At 55.6% G+C, this 21,881-nt stretch overlaps 1 protein-coding gene across 6 annotated transcripts in view; it reads right to left on the reverse strand.

Annotated features, from left to right (window-relative positions):
* Positions 1-2,354: 2,354 nt before the first annotated feature.
* Positions 2,355-21,881, reverse strand: part of TFAP4 (transcription factor AP-4) — a 50,341-nt gene continuing 30,814 nt past the window's right edge. The window contains exons 1-8 of one of the 6 annotated variants that reach the window (XM_016929315.4): positions 17,781-18,258; positions 11,548-11,731; positions 7,706-7,871; positions 7,494-7,592; positions 6,948-7,118; positions 5,612-5,752; positions 5,247-5,402; positions 2,355-3,410 (exon numbers count right to left, since the gene is read on the reverse strand). In XM_016929315.4, the coding sequence (XP_016784804.1) occupies positions 3,216-3,410; positions 5,247-5,402; positions 5,612-5,752; positions 6,948-7,118; positions 7,494-7,592; positions 7,706-7,871; positions 11,548-11,597 (978 nt within the window). In that variant the 5' untranslated portion in view covers positions 11,598-11,731; positions 17,781-18,258 and the 3' untranslated portion in view covers positions 2,355-3,215. The other 5 variants (XM_063797664.1, XM_063797663.1, XM_016929314.4 and 2 more) reach the window with 5 other exon arrangements.

A 21,881-nucleotide genomic window follows, 5' to 3' on the forward strand; every position in this document is an offset into this window, starting at 1 on the left:
ACCAAATATCAGAAAGTGTGACTTCTACTAAATGTAACTACTTTCATTTTTTAAATTTTTTTTTTTTTTTTTTTTTTTTTTAAGATGGAGCGTCGCCCTGTCACCCAGGCTGGAGTGCAGTGGCACAATCTCAGCTCACTGCAACCTCCACCTCCCGGGTGCAAGTGATTCTCCTGCCTCAGCCCCACCAGTAGCTGGGACCACAGTTACTGGCATTCGCCACCATGCCAGGCTAATTTTTGTATTTTTAGTAGAGACGGGGTTCCACCATGTTGGCCAGGCTGGTCTCAAACTCCTGACCTCAAGTGATCCGCCCACCTCGGCCTCTCAAACTGCTGGGATTACAGGCATGAACCACTACTGTGCCCAGCCTAATTTTTGTATTTTAGTAGAGTTGGGGATTCACCATGTTGGCCAGGCTGGTCTTGAACTCCTGACCTCATGTGATCCACCCGTCTCGGCCTCCCAAAGTGCTGGGATTACAGGTGTGAGCCACCACGCCCGGCCAACTACTTTAATTTTTTAAAAAAGATATTAAAACCAGAAAGCAGGTGGTTGCTGGAGACTGGGAGGAGGGGGAAGGAGTGACTGCTTCATGGAGTCATTTTGGAGTGACAGACATGTTTTGGAACCAGGTAGGCTGTGTAACAGTGTGAATGTATGAAGTGCCATTGAATTGTTCACTGTAAAATTCCAAGAAAACCTGCAGACACCTGCCTTTCTGTGAAGAGTTCGTATCCACTGTCATCGTGGGGTGAGCTGTGATTCTGCCTTCTGCTCTGGCCTCAGTCCCCAAGCACCCAGCACTGTGAGCATGAGGCATAGGAGGCGACCACGGTGTAAATCGATCTCTGGTCACGGAAGAGTGAAGGATTTAAAGGACCATGGCCTAGCCTGGGCAACATGGCAAAACCCTGCCTCTACAATAAAATACAAAAAAGTCAGCCGGGCCCAGGCCAGGCATGGTGGCTCACACCTGTAATCCCAGGACTTTGGGAGGCCAAGGTGGGCGGATCACCTGAGGTCAGGAGTTCAAGACCAGCCTGGCCAACATGGTGAAACCCCATCTCTACTAACAATACAAAAATTAGCTGGGCATGATGGTGGGTGCCTGTAGTCCCAGCTACTCAGGAGGTTGAGGCAGGAGAATCGCTTGAACCTGTGAGGCAGAGGTTCCAGTGAGCCAAGATCGTGCCATTGCATTCCAGCCTGGGTGACACAGCAAGACTCCATCTCAAAAAAATAAATAAATAAAATAAAAAATAAAAAAAAATTAGCCAGGCTTTGTGGTACAGGCCTGTAGTCCTAGCTACTAGGGAGGCTGAGGTGGGAGGATCACTTGAGACCAGGAGGTCAAGGATGCAGTGAACTGTGATCAAAACACTGCACTGCAGCCTGGGCGACAGAGCAGGACCCCATCTCACACCAAAAAATAATAATAATAATTTAAAAATAGCCGGGCATGGTGGCTCATCCCTTTAATCCCAGAACTTTGGGAGGCTGAGGTAGGCGGATCACTTGAGGTCAGGAGTTCAAGACCAGCCTGGTCAACATGGTGAAACCCTGTCTCTACTAAAAATACAAAAATTAGCTGGGCATGGTGGTGCACTCCTGTAGTCCCAGCTACTTGAGAGGCTGAGGCAAGAAGATTGCTTGAACCCAGGAGATAGAGGTTGCAGTGAGCCGAGATCACGCCACTGCACTCCAGACTGGGAGACAGAGACTCTGTCTCGAAATAAAGGACCATGCCAATCCCCAATAGGATGCAATGTCCTTGTGCCGTTATTATCGCCAATTTTTAGAAGAAGAAATTGAGGCTCAGAGGAAGCGGTTTGTCAGAGGGGGAACTGACCTCTGGCAGACCAATTCCAGGATCTTAGCACTTAAACACGACACCACGGGGGGGCAGGGGGGTGCTGGGGGGGTGCGGTTGGAGGGGGGTGGGGTTCCCCTTCTACGGGAGGAGAGGATGAGGCTCAGAGAAGTTACAGAAGCCCAGGAAGTGGCAAAACCTAGGGATTAACCAAAGCGTAGGGACCAAGCAGGGCCCCTGAACACCTGTGTCCTTTCCCAGGTGTTCGGAATCGGTGGCTTGGTTGTCCTTCTCTCCTTGCCGCCCACCAAAGAGCCACTCCCCAGCCTCAACACCATCTTCCATCTTTACAGAATACCCAGGGTCATCCCAGGGAAACTGAGGACCCCAATTTTTCATCGCAACACCACACACAAGCTGAGGGAGTAACTGTGCTCACACACACCCAGTCCGCTTTGGGGGGCCCAAGGACCCCCCTACTCTAGATGAGGTAGCGCTGCCCTGGTCTTCAGGCCAGCCCACACCCAGGAGACTCAGAATCTAAAAAACAAAGTACAAACTTTATTTTGTTTCTTTACAAAGGCACGGTGGCCTCTTGGTTTTTTTCTCCCCACTTTCTTAACAAAATATAATAGCTTCTCCTTGAACACGAAGACCTCAAAATTGTAAAAAAAAAGAAAAAGAAAAAGAAAAACAAAACAAAAACAGAAAGCAAACCAAAAAGAAATAAAAAACCAACAACAAACAAAACAAAAAGAGAGAGACAGACATTTTTGGGGTGGAAGATGAGACCTGGAGGCATAGGTGGGGGCTGGGGGGGTGGGAGAGTGGCGAATTCTAGTGCCGAGATGGGGAAGGGGGAGGGGGGCACAGCAGCAGCAAACCCCAACCGAGAAGCAACGGAGGCCTCCGGGCCCCCAGAACGCCCCAGCCTAGTCTTACCCCCAACCATGTAAGTGCTTAAAGGAGAAAGAAGAAAACCCAAAAAGAGGAGGGAAAGGGGATTGAAGGCTGACAATCCCAGGCTGGCTCTGGGCGGGAAGAAATAACCTGGGGTTTTGTTTAATTTTCCCTGTTCTTAAAAAACATATTTAAAGGAAAAAATGCTTTTTGGCAGAGAGAGGCCAGGCATCTCCGTGTCAGCTTCCTCCAGCCCCCGGGGCCGAGGCCCAGCCCTGGGGTCCCGATGCTCCCACACGCTCTGCGACACCCCAGCCCCGGGACCTCGGGTTGAGTGGCTTCGTTCAAAGGTCGATTTACAGTATTGAAAAAGAGGTCATAAAAGAGACCCAAATGACATCGTAATTTTGTAAAAATTTCTCACTCATTCGCCCATGTCTCTCCCTGTGGCTGCCCCGGCTCCCTCCAGCCCCCAGAAGGGAGAGGAGGGCTGGGGGGGTAGTCAGGGAAGCTCCCCGTCCCCCGACGGCTCCTCCCGGCTCTGGTCCATGGCGTCACTGTCTGAGGCCTCGGAGTCGGAGGCGGTGTCAGAGGTGGGGGCCTCCGGGCCGCTGCGGACCGGCTTCACGATGACAGCTCGCCGCTGCTCCTCCTCCAGCTCCTGCTTTTCCTGGGTGCCCTCGATGTGCTGGATTGCCTGGACAGGGACGAACCACTGAGAAGGCTCGGCCAGGGATACATGGCCAGCCAGGAGACAGTGGCGGCCCTCAGCCAGCCACTGTCACCCCCAAAACACATAGCCCAGAAATAAGCCTTGCAAAGCAGCAGGGGAGGCCCACTAGAGTACAGGAAAAACAAACTCCTTTTACTTTTCTTTTTGGAGACAAGGTCTCGCTATATCACCCAGGCTAGAGTGCAGTGGCATGATCATAGCTTACTGCAGCCTCAGACTCCTGGGCTCCAGCGATCCTCCTACTGCTCCCTCCCTAGTAGCTGGAACCACAGGGGTGCGCCACCATCCCCAGCTAACTTCTGTATTTTTGGTAGAGACGAGGGGGTTCTTGCTATGTTGCCCAAGCTGATCTCGAACTCCTGACCTCAGGCAATCTTCCTGCCTCAACCTCCCAAAGTCCCGGGATTACAGGCATAAGCCACCACGCCTGACCCAGGAACAAACTTTCAAAACCCCTCTGTTAAGTTGAAAAATCCATTCCGGGAAGACGACAGTCCCAGTGCTGCTTAGAAATTATATTATATGTATTAGCCAGGCGCAGTGGCTCACGCCTGTAATCCCAACACTTTGGGAGGCCAAGACAGGAGGATCACCTGACGTCGGGAGTTCGAGACCAGCCCCTCAACAGAGGCCAGAAGCCTACTAAAAATACAAAATTTGCCAGGCGTGGTGGCACATGCCTATAATCCCAGCTACTTGGGAGGCTGAGGCAGGAGAATCACTTGAACCTGGGAGGAGGAGGTTGCGATGAGCCGAGATAGCACCATTGCACTCCAGCCTGGGCAATAAGAGCGAAACTCCATCTCAAAAAAAATAATAATAATAATATGGACCTTTCATATGTTTTTGTTTGTTTGTTTTTTGAGAAAGAGTCTCACCGTGTCACCCAGGCTGGAGTGCAGTGGTGCAATCTCAGCTCACTGCAACTTCCACCTCCCATGTTCAAGCGATTCTCCTGCCTCAGCCTCCCAAATAGCTGGGATTACAGGCGTGCGCCACCACATCCGGCTAATTTTTGTATTTTTAATAGAGATGGGGTTTTCACCATGTTGGCCAGGCTGGTCTCGAACTCCTGACCTCAAGTGATCCACCCACTTTGGCCTCCCAAAGTGCTGGGATTGCAGGTGTGAGCCACCACACCCGGCCATATGTTTATGTATTTTAAAGCTTGCCTATTAACTTATTAAAGGCCTTTGTTATTAATTGTATTACACAATTTGCAAAGTTTATGAGCAATTAAAATTCGAGGAGATTGATGGATTTTTTTTCCTGTTTTGGCTTTTTTGGTTATTTATTTATTTACTTATTTACTGATTTCTGATGTTGGGCTCCTCAAGGGGCCCTGTTCAAGGGTGAATGCAACTGTAACTTCAGGCTTGACCCACAGAGCTTCCTCCTCTGTAGGAGGCCCAACTATCACCAGCCCTGCCACCTGTATCTCCATCCTAGGAGATGGAGCTGAGACAATGTTCCAGACCAACCCAAGAGCTGGATGCAGGAACTCTGTAACCAGGGGGCTCTGGGAGCAAAGGACCCTCCCCGGAAACCCCATATTGAGGGAAGGGACAGTCTTCCTGGCCAACTCCTCCTACTGGCGTGGTAGGCCCTGCCCTGATCTCTGGCCCTCACATTCTCCACTTGCAGATCCAGGGATGGGGCCCCCCAAGGCTTCCAGCCCTCCACCCCTTCCCACACAAGCACCATCTTCCTCCGCTTCTGCCCCTCTTTTCTAGTCTGCCCTAAAGAGCCTGTTCCCGGAGTATGACCCCCACAAGCTGCCCCTTTCTCAAGCTCAGGTACCTGCACGATGGTGTCCAGATTTTGCCGGGATGTGGAAACAGAGTTGATGACCGAGGAGGGGCCCATGGTGACGACATTGATGTGGTGGGAGGGAGGAGGAGGCGGTGCTGGCACGATCACCGTGGGGTGGTGGGTGGGGGCCGGAGGGGGCAGAAGCTGGAAGACAGAGGCCCTCAGCCTTTCTCTCAAGGCTTCTCTTGGCCCATCCACCTCCCTTTCATGCAGAGCCGGCCAATGTATAACTGCCTCTCCCCCTTTATATTAAGAAGCAGAGAGGACGTGGCCTAGGGAGAGGCTTCCGCCGTTCAAGATCACCTGTCCCCTTCCCGGTCCCCAGAGCCCACTCCCGGGCGCCTCCTGCTCACCTGGGTCCGCAGGTGCTGCTGTTCCCGCTCCAGCTTCTCCTGGTGCAGCAGCCTCACCTGTTCCTGCTGCTGCTGCAGCTGCACCTGCTGTGCAATCACCTTGAGCTTTTCCGGGTACATGTGGGCCTCCAGCGAGCGCACCTGGAGGCAGGACAGCCTGGGCTCAGGGCCAAGGCCGGGAGCACACCCTGCCCTGTCAGTCTCACAGCAGCTCATTCACTCCTGCTGAAAACCCTAGCACGGGGCGGGCCTCCCTCAACAGAGGCCAGAGGCCTTTCCAGAGCCCTTCAGCCCCTGGCTCCTCTCGCCTCCCACCTCGGCCTCCACTGGACCATGCTCCCTCCTGCCGGAGTCTTTGCCTATGCTATTCCCTCTGCCGGGAACACCTTTCTCTGTCCTTTGGTTAACTATGAGACTCAACTTCCCACTTCCATGGAGAAGCCGTGGAAAACGTCCCTTGAAAAACCCCTCCTGATGCCACAGCTCCAGCCTGGCCTTCAGTGTGTTTTTTTGTTTTTGTTTTTTGGTTTTTTTGAGCCATGGTCTCCTTCTGTCACTCAGGCGCAGTGTAGTGGCACAATCATGGCTCACTGCAGCCTCCACCTCCTGGGCTCAAGCAATCCTCCCAGCTCAGCCTCCTGAGTAGCCGGGACTACAGGCACACCCCACCACACCTGGCTAATTTTTGTATCTTTTTTGGTAGAGACAGGGTCTCACTATGCTTCCCAGGCTGATCTCAAACTCCTGGGCTCAAGTGATCCTCCCACCTCAGCCCCGCAAAGTGCTGGGATTATAGGTGTGAGCCACCATACCCAGCCCATCACGGTTACATTTTTGTTTTTTTGAGATGGAGTCTCGCTCTGTCTCCCAGACTGGAGTGCAGTGGCACGATCTCGGCTCACTGCAAGCTCTGCCTCCCAGGTTCACGCCATTCTCCTGCCTCAGCCTCCCGAGCAGCGGGGACTACAGGCGCCCACCACCACGCCCGGCTAATTTTTTTTTTTTTTTTTTTTTTTTTGTATTTTTAGTAGAGACGGGGTTTCACCGTGTTAGCCAGGATGGTATCGATCTGCTGACCTCAGGTGATCCACCCGCCTCGGCCTCCCACAGCATGGTTACATTTTTGAGATCCTTTGGCTAATCTCCCCCACCCCAACAAAGACGGTAGCCCCCAAGGGCAGAGACGTGTCTGGCTTGCTCCCCACTCCTAGGCCTGGCACCGCAGTAGGTGCTCCTGTAAATAGGGCTCCACCGAGGGCCGCAGAGCATGAGGCGCGACCCCAGGCTCCACGCCCTCTGCACCGCGCGCCGCGCCCAACAGAGGGCGCTGCCTCACCTGCTCCTCCAGCATCATGCGCACCGAGCGCTCCTTGTCCAGCTGCTGCCGCAGCTCAATCATCTCCCGCCGCAGGTCCTCCGCCTTCTCGTCCTCCCAGATGTCCGGGGAGCCTATGCCTTCGTCCTTGTCCTCTGCCCGCCGTCGCTTGGGGGACGAGCCGCTCAGCTCCTGGGGACCCCAAGGAGTCGGTCAGTGTGCCTGACACCTCGGTACCACCACGGAGATTGGGGTTCCATCGCAGCCCCCCAAAGCTGCCCAACACAGGTGAATCTTCATTAGGGAGCCCCTTCTGCAAGTCCAACAAACCAGCCAAATGCCAGGAGAATGGGCTGCTTTACATAACAGTCACCTGGCTCCTTCCAGAGCCCACTCCACCGCACTTGACCGATGGGGAAACTGAGGCCGGGGCAGAAAAAAAAAGTGCCTGGAAGTACTTGTCAGTGGGCAAGAAGCGGCCTGCAGCCACACCTGAGTCCCAGGCCCATGGCTGGGTCCAAGGCATGCCCATGCCAGGGAGAGGGAGCCATGAAGGACAGGGCGCACCTGGATGAAGCGCTTGAGCTGTGTGTTCTGCTGCAAGAGCCTGGTCTTCTCCTGCTCCAGGGAGAAGATGTACTCGGCTGTCTGCTGGAGAATGGCTGCCTGAGGGCGTGGAAAAGCCGAGAGTCAGGCTGGCAGTGTTTACCAGAGCACACTTTCCTCTCCCAGCGGGAACCTGCCGGCTCCTCCAGGAAGCCCTCCCTGCTCTCACCCACCTTGCTGAGCTTCTCTCCGTCTGTGTGGGGGATGAGGGTCTTGAGGGACTGGAATCCCGCGTTGATGCTCTGCATGCGTCTCCGCTCGTTGCTGTTGGCGATCTCCCGCCGAATCCGCCGCTCCTGGTCCCGCTGAGTCTCGGGGGTTAGTGGAATGTTGGCAAGGCTGCCAGAGAGGACAGGGACAGGCTCGGCCAAGGCGCCCTCTTCATCATTCATCTCCAGAGGGCCCCAGTGGAAACTGCATCCCTCCCCTGCTGCAAAAGATGCCAGGCCACCCCCAGAGAGTGATGGAGGGGTGCTCTCTGGGACACCAGGGCGGACTGAATCAAGGCCAAGGATCATTGAGCCTAAGAGTTTGAGATCAGCCTAGGCAACGTAGTGAGACCCTGTCTCTACAAAAAAATAAAATTAGCCAGGTGTGGTGGTGCATGCCTGTAGTCCCAGCTACTCAGGAGGCTGAAGTGGGAGGATCGCTTGAGCCCAGGAGTTGGAGGCTGCAGTGAGCTATGATCACGCCACTGCACTTCAGTCTGGGCAACAGAGCAAGACCTTGTCTCAACAACAACAACAAAAACCCATCCCCTCCCTGGCTTTCCTCACAGGGAGCAGTCTCTCCTCCGGAACAGAATTCCCAGTGTGTCTGAGCATCAAAACATCCAAGAGCTTAGAAACTATGCAGACGACGGGTGCTGGCCCCAGCGTCTGACTAGCAGGCCCGGTGGGGCCCAGAAACGTGCGTGGTGTGATTCTGATGCACGCGGGATGCAGACGACATTCAGGGACGCTGTCCCCGCTCCTGGAACACTTCTGAGTGACTTGCTAGGCACCTGGAGCGCCTCTTCAGCGTCTCAGGCTTTGCCACCCCAGGACTGAGGAAGACGTCCCCACTCCCTTCCTACCCTCACGGCCACGCCCCCCACCACAAGCCCCAGCCCCGCTAGGCTAAGACTTCACAGAAGACAAGTACCACTCACTCCCCAAAAAGACACCAAGCCAACAACCCCTGGGGACACGGCTCCCCACAGCCCACCCACTCCAAGAGACAGACCCACCCTGCGCCGGAGAAGCGAGGCTCCCAGCATGCTGTGGGGAGCGCTGCTGACCCTTGCAGGAGCAGTGGCCAGTGCGGTGAGAAGGCAGCCTGGGGGAAGAGGGCGTGGCTGCTGGATGGGGGCGTGGCTTCGGACGAGGGCGGGGCGTGTGCGCCAGGGGGCGGGGCTGCGGGCCAGGGTGCAGAGGCAGCGGTTGTGGGCCCAAGGCCACGCTCTCGAGGGTTGGGCTTGTGTGTGGCCTGGAGGAGGCATGTCCCCCTCCCTGGACCTCCCCTGCAACTCCCCCCTCCCCTGGCCTGATGGCTTCCAGATGCTGGGCTCCCAGCAGAGGCTGCCGGCCCCACCCGAAGCCGCAGCCCCGGCCTCTTCCTGAGGGGCCCTCCCGGGGTGCCCTGTTCCAGGACTGGGCCAAGGGGGCTCATGCCCCTGAATCTGGGAGAACAGGAAAAGGGTTCTGGGCAGCTCCTACTCCATTGACGAGGGCAGTCTGGGGTCAAGGGGCTGCCAAGTCTAACTCCCCTGCTGTGTGCCCTGGCCCCTTCGCCAGCCCGCAGGCGGAAAGGAGTTTGCATGGACCCCGGAGGCAGCACATCTGCAACAGCTGGAAACAGCCGTGGCCTTCCTGGCCCCACCCAGCCTGCCCATCTGTCCAGCCTTGGCTCCCTGTGGGACCCTGGACGCATCGCTGCCCCTTCCCCGGCCTCGGCTTCCTCTCCCAATAGAGAGGTGTCCGACGCCGGAAGTCTGGATGCAAATCAACCTCCTTCCGTCCTCATCAAGCCAAGCCCCCTCCTCCATCAGGACCCAAAGGCCCAGGGCCTGCACCCAGGGTACAAGTCGCTTACAGGGTCTTGAAATGTCAGCGCTGCAAAAGGGGCCCGGGCCCCCCACTTTCCATGAGAGACTTTAGGGTGCAGGGCAGAGAGGGGATGGTTTTAGGGTCAGTCAGCTGGATGTCAGTGCCCTCACTTCTCCCCGTTCCCCTGCCCTGAAGTGGAGGTGATAGGGGGACTAGAGCAGGCCTGCTGCACGGCTGTGTGTGGCCCAGCCTTGGGGCGGAGTCCAGGCTCCCAGGCCTGGCACAGCCTCAGACCATAACATCTCTGAGAGGCCAGCAGGCCAAGGGGACCAGGACTGCTCTGCAGTGGGTGGCTTAAAGCTGGGGCTCTTTGGAGGTAAGAGGTGGGAAGAGATGTCCATAGGAAGCCACAACACAAGGTAAGTGCAATCTTGAGGCATCACCATCCCCCTCAGGAGAGATGTGGGGAGAGACCCCTGCCCACCCAGCCCCTGGGTCCCTCCTGGCAATGCCCAAAAGCCAGAGCTGACCAGGGGGTGAAAAGGGAGCACCAAGTCCAGCCTTGGGCCACCTGAGAGCTGGCCCTCCTGGAGGGTCCACAACAGAGGGATACCTTTTTTTTTTTAAGTTTTTGGCGAGAATTTTCTCACTGAATTGTCACAATGTTCCTGAGTCAGGTGGCCTGAAGACTCCCATGTAAAGAGGGGGGCACAGAGGTTTGGGTAGGGTCCAGCTGCAGCAAGCGCTGGGCATGAACCCTGACCCCAGAGCAGGTGTCAGGCCATAGGGCAGAATGAGCTCTGACCAGCCCACAGAGCCCGATGCCTCAACTGGCAGGTGACAGTTATCCCTGTAAAAGAGAAGACTAGGCCTGGCACAGTGGCTCACACCTATAATCCTAGCACTTTGGGAGGCCAAAGCAGGAGGATCGCTTGAGCCCCAGAGTTCAAGACCAGCCTGGGCAACATAGTGAGACCCCATCACTAGAAAAAATTAAAGAAATCAGCCAGGCATGGTGGAGTGTGCCTATTGTTCCAGCAACTGAGGAGGCTAAGGTGGGAGGATGTAGTAAGCCCAGGAGGTTGAGGCTGCAGTGAGCTGTGATCATGTCACTGTACTCCAGCCTGGGCAACAGAGTGAGACCTTGTCTCAAAAAAAAAAAAAAAAAAAAAGGACCAGGCATTCGGAAATTGCTGTAATCGTGTAACTCTTTTTATTATTCACAGACCTCGTTGACATTTTTCCCTGCCTGATTCTCACAAAACCCAGTGGGGTGGCCGAGATTACAGTGAGCAAGCAATGCAGGGTCGTGGGAAGGAAGGTGATGATCCCAAGGTCAAGCAGCCAGACCGGGCACAACAGCAACCTGCAGATGCCAACCCACTGAAGCGCCTCTACTGACTGCTAGTTCACACAGCCCGCCACTTACCAGAAGCGGGTGTGTGACTGCAAGCTCAGCCATCACCCCTGCCCCTCTGAACACAAGCCCACAAGTGAGGTGACTTGCCCAAGGTCACACCCAGCAGCTGGGCAGGACAGGGTGCAGCCAGATGCACCCTTCTGCACCTCCCGGCCCAAGTCCCACCAACTCCTCTGCTCTTGGGAGCTGACCCTCAGCCTCTTCCTTCCCTTCCCCGCAAGGCAGCCCACTAACTGGGAGACCAAAGGAGACCACCAGACCCCAGTCCCGAAAACCCCAGCCGGAAGTTCTCACAAGGAAGAGCAGCTGGGGCTGGGATCAGGGGCCTGTGTCGCCTCCTCCTCTGCACCAGAATCTGCCGGCCCAGCTTCTCCAATGCTCCATCCTGCCTCCTTCCTCTCCAAAGCCATCAGCCCAGTCTCCTGGTTCAGAAACCAGCTGCTGGCTAACCTAGTGCTTAACTTAGGTTAAGCACTTTCTTAAATCCAAGAAAGCAAATTTCCCCCCAAAAGGTACAGTTCCTCGTGGGGACCTGAATCTGCCACCAAGACCCTCAAATGTAACTCACCTAAATTGCCCTGGAAGTACCCGCCGACAGAGTCCTTTAATAGAATGCATTCTAACCAAGGCTTCTGATTGGTGGAATAGGAGCTAACCAGGGGTTGTGATTGGTGGAGTGCCGCTAACCAGGAATTCTTATTGGTGGAATGCTGACCAACCAGGGCTTCTGATGGCTGACCAACCAGGGGTTCCTGTTGATGAAGGATGGTTAATTGAAATTTCCAGGTGATACTGCACTGAATAAAGTGGATTTTTCTGCAAATGCCTGAAAGTTTCTGATAGCTCTTTCTGGGGTTTTGCATTTACAGTTAAGGTCTGTAAAGGTCCTACACACATACACACACAGTAAAGATCCACTATCCTCTCCCTGGCCACTTCAGACTCCTCCAGGTGAAAATCAAAGGTGACCCAAGTCCACCAACACCGAGGTTCTCTTTTTTCTTTTGACTGAGTCTCGCTCTATTGCCCAGGCTGGAGTGCAGTGGCGCAATCTTGGCTCACTGCAATCTCTACCTCCAGGGTTCAAGCGATTTTCATGCCTCAGCCTCCCAAATAACTGGGATTACAGGCGTGATCCACCAAGCCTGGCTAATTATGGGGGGTGGAGGGGGGTTTGAGACAGAGTCTCGCTCTGTTGCCCAGGCTAGAGTGCAGTAGCACAATCTCAGCTCACTGCAATTTCTACCTCCCGAGTTCAAGCAATTCTCATGCCTCAGCCTCCCGAGTAGCTGGGATTACAGGGGCCCACCACCACGCCCAGCTAATTTTTGTATTTTTAGTAGAGATGGGGTTTCACCATGTTGGTCAGGCTGGTCTCGAACTGTTGACCTCAAATGATCCATCCGCCTCGGCCTCCCAAAGTGCTGGGATTATAGGCATGAGCCACCATGCCCAGCCACACTGAGGCTCTCTTGCTTCTTGCAAGCCAGCCTCCTGGGTCCAAACAGGGGCTGCCCTAGATTTAGGAATAAGGTCACTGAGCAGCCAATGGCCAAGGAACAAAATTTGGGCACCAGCCTTGGATGCTAAGGCAAGAGCCGCCACACATACCACCACAGCACCCACAAAATCTGCTGAGACTGACGCTGGCATCCCAATCAGACACTTGGAGGGATGGGGCATGCCCTTCAAGTCTAGAACCCTGCCAGGTACCTATCCCTCCTGCCCAGCCCAAAGTCAAGTACCCCCCAATCCCTCTACACCTGCCTGCCCAGCTCCAGCCTCAAACCGGCCACTGAGAACTTTCATTTCACACTGCCCTGAAGTCACTCACATACCTCAGGGTCACTTAACATCTACACAGTCAACGTGGGAAAGTCTCCCAAACCCAAAAAAGCACTAAGGCACTCATCCTTCTCTAACCTAATCAGCCCGAGGTTCTCATCCATGCTCCATCCCCGCTGCTGCTACACTACTCACCCATACTCTGTACTCTGACCTGGCCAGTCTGCTGCCCTTCCCCTCGGTCCCAGAACACACCATGCCCAGGCTGTTGCCATCAGAAACATCCCTGCCTCCCTCCCTTCCCCAAAGCTCCTCCAGCCCATCAGTGGGAATCCTGCACTGGGCTCAAGTGCAAAAAGTCCAGCCTTGCCACTTACTAGCTGTGGAACACCAAGCCTCAGTTTCCTCCATCTGTAAAATATGGAAACACTGCTTCACTTCACAGGGTCATGGTGAAGTTTAAAAGAGATCAAGAAAGGCCAGGCACGGTGGCTCACGCCTGTAATCCCAGCACTTTGGGAGGCTAAGGTGGGCAGATCACCTGAGGTCAGAAGTTTCAGACCAGCCAGGCCAAGATGGTGAAACCCCCTCTCTACTAAAAATACAAAAATTAGCCGGGTGTCATGGGACGTGCCTGTAATCCCAGCTACTTGGGAGGTCGAGGCCCAAGAGTTAGTTTGCACCCAGGTGTCCAGGACAACCCATGAAACTCTTAGGGGGTCTACAAGACCTTTTAAGACCACAAGGCTGTGAGCTGCTGAGGACAGGAGTCACATCCTGTTCGTGGCTGTATCCTCAGGCCCGGCAGAATGTTGTTGCTTCATAAATAAATCAGGGACCCAACAAACACTCCAAAGCCTTCAATTTTCTCGAACTCCTTCTTATGGGAGCTTTCTAAGTTTTATTATTTTTTAAATTTGTTTTTATTTATTTATTTAGAGGCAGGGTCTCACTCCCGTCACCCAAGCTGGAGTGCAATGGCATGATCTCGGCTCACTGTAGCCTCAACTTCTTGAGCCCAGGTCATCCTCCTTCCTCAGCCTCCCAAGCAACTGGGAGTATAAGTGCACACCGTTCATACCCAGCTAGTTTTTTGTATTTTTAGTAGAAACAGGGTTTCGTCATGTTGCTGAGGCTGGTCTCGAACTCCTGGGCTCAAGTGATCCTCCCGCCTTGGTCTCCCAAAGTGCTAGGGTTACAAGAGTGAGCCACTGCACCCAGTCTTACTGTTTTTTTTTAAGAGCCTCTGTTTTAAGGGTCTCTGTTACCCAGGCTAGAGTGCAGTGCTATGATCATAGCTCACTGCAATCTCCAATTCCCAGGCTCGAGCAATCCTCCTGCCTCAGCCTCCCAAGGAGCTGAGACTACAGGCACATGCCACCATGCCGGGCTAATTTTTTTATTTTTTGTAGAGGTGGGGTCTTGCTATGTTGCCCAGGCTGGTCTCGAACTCCTGGGCTCAAATGATTCTTTCCCCTTGGCCTTCCAAAGCACTGGGATTACAGGCTGGAGCCACCGAGCCAGGCCTAGGAGCTTTATGATACAGACAGAGGCCAGGCGCAGTGGCTCACGCCTGTAATCCCAACACTTTGGGAGGCCGAGGTGGGCAGATCACGAGGTCAGGAGATCGAGACCATCCTGGCTAACACGGTGAAAGCCTGTCTCTAATTAAAATACAAAAAATTAGCCGGGCGTGGTGGTGGGCGCCTGTAGTCCCAGCTACTCGGGAGGCTGAGGCAGGAGAATGGCGTGAACCCGGGAGGCCGAGCTTGCGGTGAGCCGAGATTGCACCACTGCACTCCAGCCTGGGTGACAGAGCGAGACTCCGCCTCAAAAAAAAAAAAAAAAAAAAAAAAAAAAAAAATACAGATGGAGAGTCCAGGCACGGTGGCTCATGTCTGAAATCACAGCACTTTGGGAGGACGAGGCAGGCAGATCATAAGATCAGGAGATCAAGACCATCCTGGCCAACATGGTGAAACCCCGTCTGTACTAAAAATACAAAAATTAGCCGGGCATGGTGGAGCGGGCCTGTAGTCCCAGTTACTTAGGAGGCTGAGGCAGGAAAATTGCTTGAACCCCGGAGGCAGAAGTGGCAGTGAGCCAAGATTGCACCACTGCACTCCAGCCTGTGTGACAGAGTGAGAGTCCATCTCAAAACAAACAAACAAAGAAACAAAACACAAGATACGGATGGAGACTACCATATACCTGCCCATATACCTGCTTTTAAGACTCTGAATGTCAGTGGCTGGGCGCAGTTGCTCATGCCTGTAATCCTAGTACTTTGGGAGGCCAAGGTGGGCAGATCACCTGAGGTCAGGGGTTCGAGACCAGCCTGGCCAACCACTATGGTGAAACCCCATCTCTACTAAAAATAAAAAAATTAGCCAGGCATGGTGACACATGCCTGTAATCCCAGCTACTTGGGAGGCTGAGGCAGGAAAGTCGCTTGAATCTAGGAGGCGGAGGTTGCAGTGAGCCAAGATTGCACTCCATTCTGGGTGACAGAGTGAGACTCCGTCTCAACAACAACAACAAAAAAAAGACTGAGTGTCATTTTAACAGCTACTAGGCACTTTCCATACTGATAGCTAATTTTCTCACAGGTGCTCTGTTTTCCAGACTGAGAACCATTAGGCGATAGGTCCAAAACCTGCAGCTTGTGTGTGCAGCACCGTGCCCTACAATCCCCTCTGGCAGGCCTGGGAGACAGAAAGACAGGGAGATCCCTGCTGGTCACTGAGGGATGGAGCAAAGCCCACCAGCCTGAGATGACCCTGAGAAGCAAATGCATCTGGCCAGAAGGTCCTGCCTAATGAACACATTTGATCCCGGACTGGCTTCCCACCTCACCCTGCAACCCCTACTGAAGGTAAACAAATCCAGGGACCCCCAACTCCATGCCTAATACACAGCTGACAACTGTCTTGCAATGGACGTTGCCATGTCCAACCCTGGACGAAGGCCCTACACCTTCAAGTCCTTGGCCTACCAAGATCCAGCTACCCTGGGGGACTGCTGGTATCCTCCAAAGGAACGCTTGGGGCAGGGATAAATTGAAGCCAGAATCTCAGGGGGCCCTGAGAGGACTCACCCAAGGCCCAGGCATGGCAGCCAGAGGGCCCCCCAACCCTGCCCAGGATCAGGCCCAGAATGTCTTCTCCAGTAGGCACAGCGGCTCAACTGCACCTCCGCGCTGCCCAGCCCAGCCCTGCAGCAGCAGCAGCAACCCCAGGACAAGGGTTCAAGTTCCAGTTCCCCCACCTGCTGTAGTGGTCCCTTCTCCAGTCTCTGTGTCCGCCTCTTTAAGCGGAATCAAAAGACACTTTTGACTCATAGAAAGATTATGACAACTCAGTGAGAAAATTCTAGCAAAGTGAGTCCCCAGAACATAAAAAGAGCTCAAGAATTTTTTTTACTTATTATTACTGGGCCCTCCAGGTGGGCCTCGTGCAAGGGCCAGCCCTCGGGGCATCCCTGCCAGCTGCCAAACCCATCAACTGGCCCAAGTCTAGGTATTGACTGGGAACTTCAGAGTAGCCTTAAGGTGGGGACCCCTGGGGCAGAGGGTTGGGCAGGAGTGTCTACACGTGTGCAGCAACCTTCCCTCCAGGCCGGATTCTGCAGGCGCTAGCGTCCACCAGCCTGTGCCACACCGGCGGGCTCCTCCTCCCTCAATCCCCGCCCAGACTGCCTCGGGCGGCAGAGCACGTGGCTCCAGCCCTGGGGAGCCATTTCGCTCCTGGAGCAGCGCGGCAGGAAAGGGGCCGCAGGTCCCAAACTTGCGCACGCCGTAGAACGCCCACCTCCCCCACACCCCGCCCAGGGGGTCGTTCAAAATGCAGATGTCCGGGCCCCAGCGATCAGAGTTCCAGGCATGTGCATTTTAAGAAGTGTGCGGGGTGGTTTGGCTTTGTGGTCCTTGAGTCCATCACCCTTTGGGTTTAGAGCAACCTAGGACCAAAGCTTGCAAAGTGGCTTCTGGGGAGGCATGCGGACCTCGGGCCACCCACCCGGCTGGGGGACCCGACGCTTTCGGTTTACGGCAGGGGGGAGGGGCGTTGGATGGGAAAGTTTGCAGAGGAAACCCACGTGCGGCGGGAAGCTGCCCTGCGAGGCTAGGGGCGGCCTCAGGTGTCCCTTCCCCAAATGACCTGCCCACCTGGCCTGCCTTGCCCATCGTGCCCGCGGGGGCCGAGCTTTGTGCAGGGAAAGCGTGGCTCAGGAGCGCCTACAAATCCCACAATGCTGCACCAGCAGGACACGGAGAACTACAGCTCCCGCGAGGCCGCGCGCAGAGGTCCGCCTACTCCAAGAGGGCTGCAGAGTCACGTCCAGGCCTCGCTAGTAAACAGCGCCCGGGCGCGGGCGGGCGAGCGAGCGGCAGCCAACGTGCCCCGGGCCGCGGCGCCCCTACCGGCCGCGCGGGCCCCTCGGGGTCCGCCCACCCCCCACACCCACACGCGAGCACGCCCCCGACCCCGCTGCAGCCCCGCTCTGCAAACACGCACAGTGCCCGGCTCCCCGCCCCCACCCCGCGCCGGGAGCCGCGGCATGGCTGCATTGTAGCCGCCCTAGCTACACCCCCACGCGCGCCCCGGGCCCCCAGACCCCCTTGGATGGGGACGACCTAAGATCCCGAGGAAGGAAGGAGAGGAAGGAAGCCGCCGCAGGAGGGGGAAAGAGGAAGCGCGGGGGGGAAGGCCACCAGCACCAAGCATGGCCGGGACTGCTGCAGAACCACGTGGGTCTGTTTGCAATTTACAAACGTCGCGACTCGCCCGCCTGCAGCGGACAAAAGTGGCCGGGGCCGCTTGGGGCCCCCATGCTCCAAGGAAGGAGGGTCCCGGGGCGGCGCGGACCCGGCGTGTGGGGCTGCAGCCGTCCCGGCAGCTAAGAAAGGCTAGCGGGGTCGGCGGCGCGGGCCATGCGTGCGCACACGCGCGCCCGCCCGGGCGGGCTGGCCGGGGGCTGCAGTGGTAGGAAGGGGGTGGGGGGAGGAGGAGTACACACCTACAGAGCCCTCCTATCACTTCTTTCTCTGTTTTCCTGAAATGTTGCAAAGAGGGCACCTTCTGAGTGGGCACCATGAAATACTCCATAGCGATCGGCCCCCCTCCTCTGCACGAGCCAGGTCCCGCGATCAGCCGGAGAATGCAAGATGGAAATCCGAATCAAAGGGCAGCGCCGGACGGAGGTGCAGAATCGGCCGGTCCCAGATGCTGGCGGCGGCGGCGGCGGCGGCGGCGGCGAGGGGAGGGAGGCGGGCGGGAGGGGCGGGAGGGAGGTCTCTCCGGCCTGCCTCCCCGGGCGTGTGTATGTGTGTGTGTGTGTGTGTGTGTGTGTGTGTGTGTTTGCAGCTGATCAGATGTCTGTTTCAAGGCGGGAAACAGCTGGTGAAAACTCAGCACTCCCCCGGCCTCCTTCCGCGGAGTAAGGAATTGCATGTAAACAAAGGACTATTTGCAGCGCCCCCCAGGCGGCGCGAGGCCGGGGCGAGAGGGGCGCGGGCCCCCGGGGACCGGCTGCAACCGGGGTCTGCAGGCCTCTCGCGGGGCACAGGGGGCCGGGGGCCGCGGGCGGGCTTGCGGGGCGCGGCGTGAATGGAGCGAGCTGCGGCCGAGCTACATGCGCCACTATGGGTGATGAGGTCCATCAGCTGACAGGTTGGCAAGCGTTGCAAAAAAAAAAAAAAAAAAAAAGGCCAGCCACCGCGCAGGGAGCCCAGCCCGTGCAGCCCGGGGTCCAGCAGCTACTGCCCAGAGCAGGGTCCGCGCGCTCGGCCGGCCCGCAGGGAGGAGGGGGCGCGGCTGGGTCGGGCGTGCAGCGGCAGCAAGGAAGGCGGCCTGGGGTTCGCGCTTGGGGCTTCTGCTTTTTCACCATTGCAGCTGCACGGAGCGGAGCCTCTCCGGTGTGCTCCCTTCGAGCCGAGCCCAGGGCCCCCTGGAAACTTGCGTCACAGCCACCGCTTCCCACATGTAACTCGGGGCTGACTTCGGAGGCCGGCCAGCTTCCTCCCTCCCGCCTTGCTTAGCTGCCCGCCGCTGGCCGCAGGGCCGGGACTCCGGATCCTGGGAATCTTGGACCCGGCGACGGGACGGCAAAGGGCGCCTCGGATGCTGGGGCCGCCCTAGGAAGCCGGGGGCCCCGGCAGGGAGGGGAGGGTGGAGGCGGGCCTGAACGGCAGCGGCCCCCGGGCGCAGGCTGCCAGCGCTGCCGGGAGGTCTGCTGGTTGCTGCCGGGTCCCCTGCTATTCCCCCAGACCCCCACTGTTCCCTCCGCGGGCTGAAGGCTGCAGCTTCTCATTCATAACAAAGCCCGTGTGGGACTTGCCCCTCCGCCAGGGTGCGCTCCCCACGAGGGGGTGACGACTTGGGGCAGGGACGGGGACCCTGGCGGCGAGCTTCCGTCCTCCGCTCGCACGCCCCACCTTCCGGCCCCAGGCCCTCCCCTGGCTCCTGGAGGGTTGGCTCCTGGCTCAGGAAGCCCACGCCTGCCTTGGAATGTCCTGGATCCTGCCCACCGCCTTCCAGGTTCCGCCTAAATCGTGCCTCCTAATTTGACTTATTCCTACTAGTAACAATAGTTACTGTTATTATTGGGAAATATTGTTATTAGATGTTGCCAGCACCCGATGGACGCCGAGCAGTTTTGCATACACGCTCTCCAATCCTTGAAGCAACCTGTTAGGCAGTTTCTCTAAGGAGAGATCCCAGACCACTTGACAAAAAAAAAGTCTCTGGAAGGCTTACTATGTGTTTACTTAAAAAAAAAAAAAAAAATACTTTCGGCTGGGCGCGTTGGCTCACGCCTGTAATCTCAGCACTTTGGGAGGCTGAGGCGGGTGGATCACCTGAGGTCGGGAGTTCGAGACCAGCCTGACCAACATGGAGAAACCCCCGTCTCTACTAAAAATGCAAAATTAGCCGGGGGCCTGGTGGCACATGCCTGTAATCTCAGCTACTCGGGAGGCTGAAGCAGGAGAATCGCTTGAACCCGGGAGGTGGAGGTTGCAGTGAGCCAAGATCATGTCATTGCACTCCAGCCTGGGCAACAAGAGCAAAACTCCGTCTCAAAAAAAAAAAAAAAACCTTTTTACTGTTTTTCAATAAATAGAGATAGGAGTCTCACTGTGTTGCCCAGCCTGGTCTTGAACTCCTGGGACTCAAGGAATCCTACCTCTACCTCCCAAATTGCTGGGATTACAAGCATGAGCCATGGATGGCCCTGGTGGGAAGCCTATTTTTAACTGCCCTTAGTGAGCAAGCTATTCTTTTTTTTTGTTTTGTTTTGTTTTGTTTTGTTTTAAGACGGAGTCTTGCTCTGTCACCCAGGCTAGAGTGCAGTGGCACAATCTCGGCTCACTGCAACCTCCGCCTCCTGGGTTCAAGTGATTCTTCTGCCTCAGCCTCCCAAGTAGCTGTGGTTACAGGCACACACCACCAAGCCCGGCTAATTTTTGTATTTTTAGTACAGATGGGATTTTGCCCTGTTGGCCAGGCTGGTCTCGAACTCCTGACCTCAGGCGATCTGCCCACCCCGGTCCCCCAAAGTGCCAGGATTACAGGCATGAGCCACCTCACCCAGCAGTGAGCAAGCTATTCTGGTGCATTACTGTCTCCTTATCCTCTCATTTTGCAGATGGGAAGACAGAGGCTCACAGCTGCAGACAAGAATGCACTCAGGAGTGCTGGCTGCAAAAAGCCCTGGTTCTTTATATCACACTCATCCTCCCACCTGCCACACCTCACCTCTGATCAGGGCCTTCTTTTGTACTTGCTTTTGTTCTTTTCCAGAGCAAAGCATCCTGTCATACTTAGTTATATGTGGCCTTCAGAGTGTTCTCTGGATGTCTCCCTGGTTCAATTTTTTTTTTTTTTTTTTTTTTTTTTTTTTTTTTGAGACAGAGTCTCACACTGTCGCCCAGGCTGGAGTGCAGTGGCGCGATCTCGGCTCACTGGAACCTCTACCTCCCAGGTTCAAGCGATTCTCCTGTTCTCCTGTCTCAGACTCCCAAGTAGCTGAGATTACAGGCGCCTGCCACCAGGCCTGGCTAATTTTTGTGTATTTTTAGTAGAGACGAGGTTTCACTATGTTGGCCAGGCTGGTCTCGAACTCCTGACCTCGTAATCCACCTGCCTCCGCCTCCCAAAGTGCTGGGATTACAGGCATGAGCTACTGCACCTGGCCTCCTTGGTCCAATTTTGTCTCCCAGAGAAGAGGGACTGTGCTTTTACTCTTTTCTCTCTTCACAGGGGATGGTACAGGGCTGGGCACATGTGTGAACTGCAGAGAGTGATCTGCAAAGCTGATATCCCTGGAGACAGCCTTGGCAGAAAGGATGAGAGGGAGACCCTAGGCACAAGTGGGTGGCCCAGGCAGACCCGGGAGCTGGCTGCCCACACTGAACTGGGTAGTAGGCACCCATCCCCTCTCCTAATAAATCAAGGAAGCACCCGCAAAGCAGCGGCATTTGGAGTCCGGCCAAGGGATGGCAGAGACCTGCTTTTTCATTTGTCTTGGAAGTCATTTCTAGGCCCACACAGAATCTGGCTCCTGGGGCAAGAGTTGATGTCGCAAAATGTAAGACAGTGCCAAAAATTTCAACACCCAAGATAAGTTATGTTGGGTTTTCTTTGTTGTTATTGTTTTTTTCTTTGAGACAGAGTCTCGCTCTGTCACCCAGGCTGGAGTGCAATGGCGCAATCTCGGCTCACGGCAACCTCCGCCTCCCGGGTTCAAGTGATTCTCGTCCCTCAGCCTCCTGAGTTGCTGGGACTACAGGAGTGCGCCACCATGCCCAGGTATTTTTTGCAATTTTTGTAGAGATAGGGTCTCACCATGTTGCCCAAGATGGTCTCGAACTCCTGACCTCAAGTGATCCACCAGCCTTGGTCTCCCAAAGTGCTGGGATTACAGGCATGAGCCACCGTGCCCGGCCTCAAATTACGTCTTAATTTAACATTTTAAAACATCAAAATTGGCTGGGCACAGTGGCTCATGCCTGTAATCCCAGCACTTCGGGAGGCCCAAGTGAGTGGATTGCTTGAGCTCAGGAGTTCAAGACCAGCCTGGCAACGTGGTGAGACACCATCTGTACAAAAAATATAAAAG

The sequence above is a fragment of the Pan troglodytes genome, chromosome 18 (assembly GCF_028858775.2).
Source record: "Pan troglodytes isolate AG18354 chromosome 18, NHGRI_mPanTro3-v2.0_pri, whole genome shotgun sequence".
Taxonomy (NCBI): Eukaryota; Metazoa; Chordata; class Mammalia; order Primates; family Hominidae; genus Pan; species Pan troglodytes.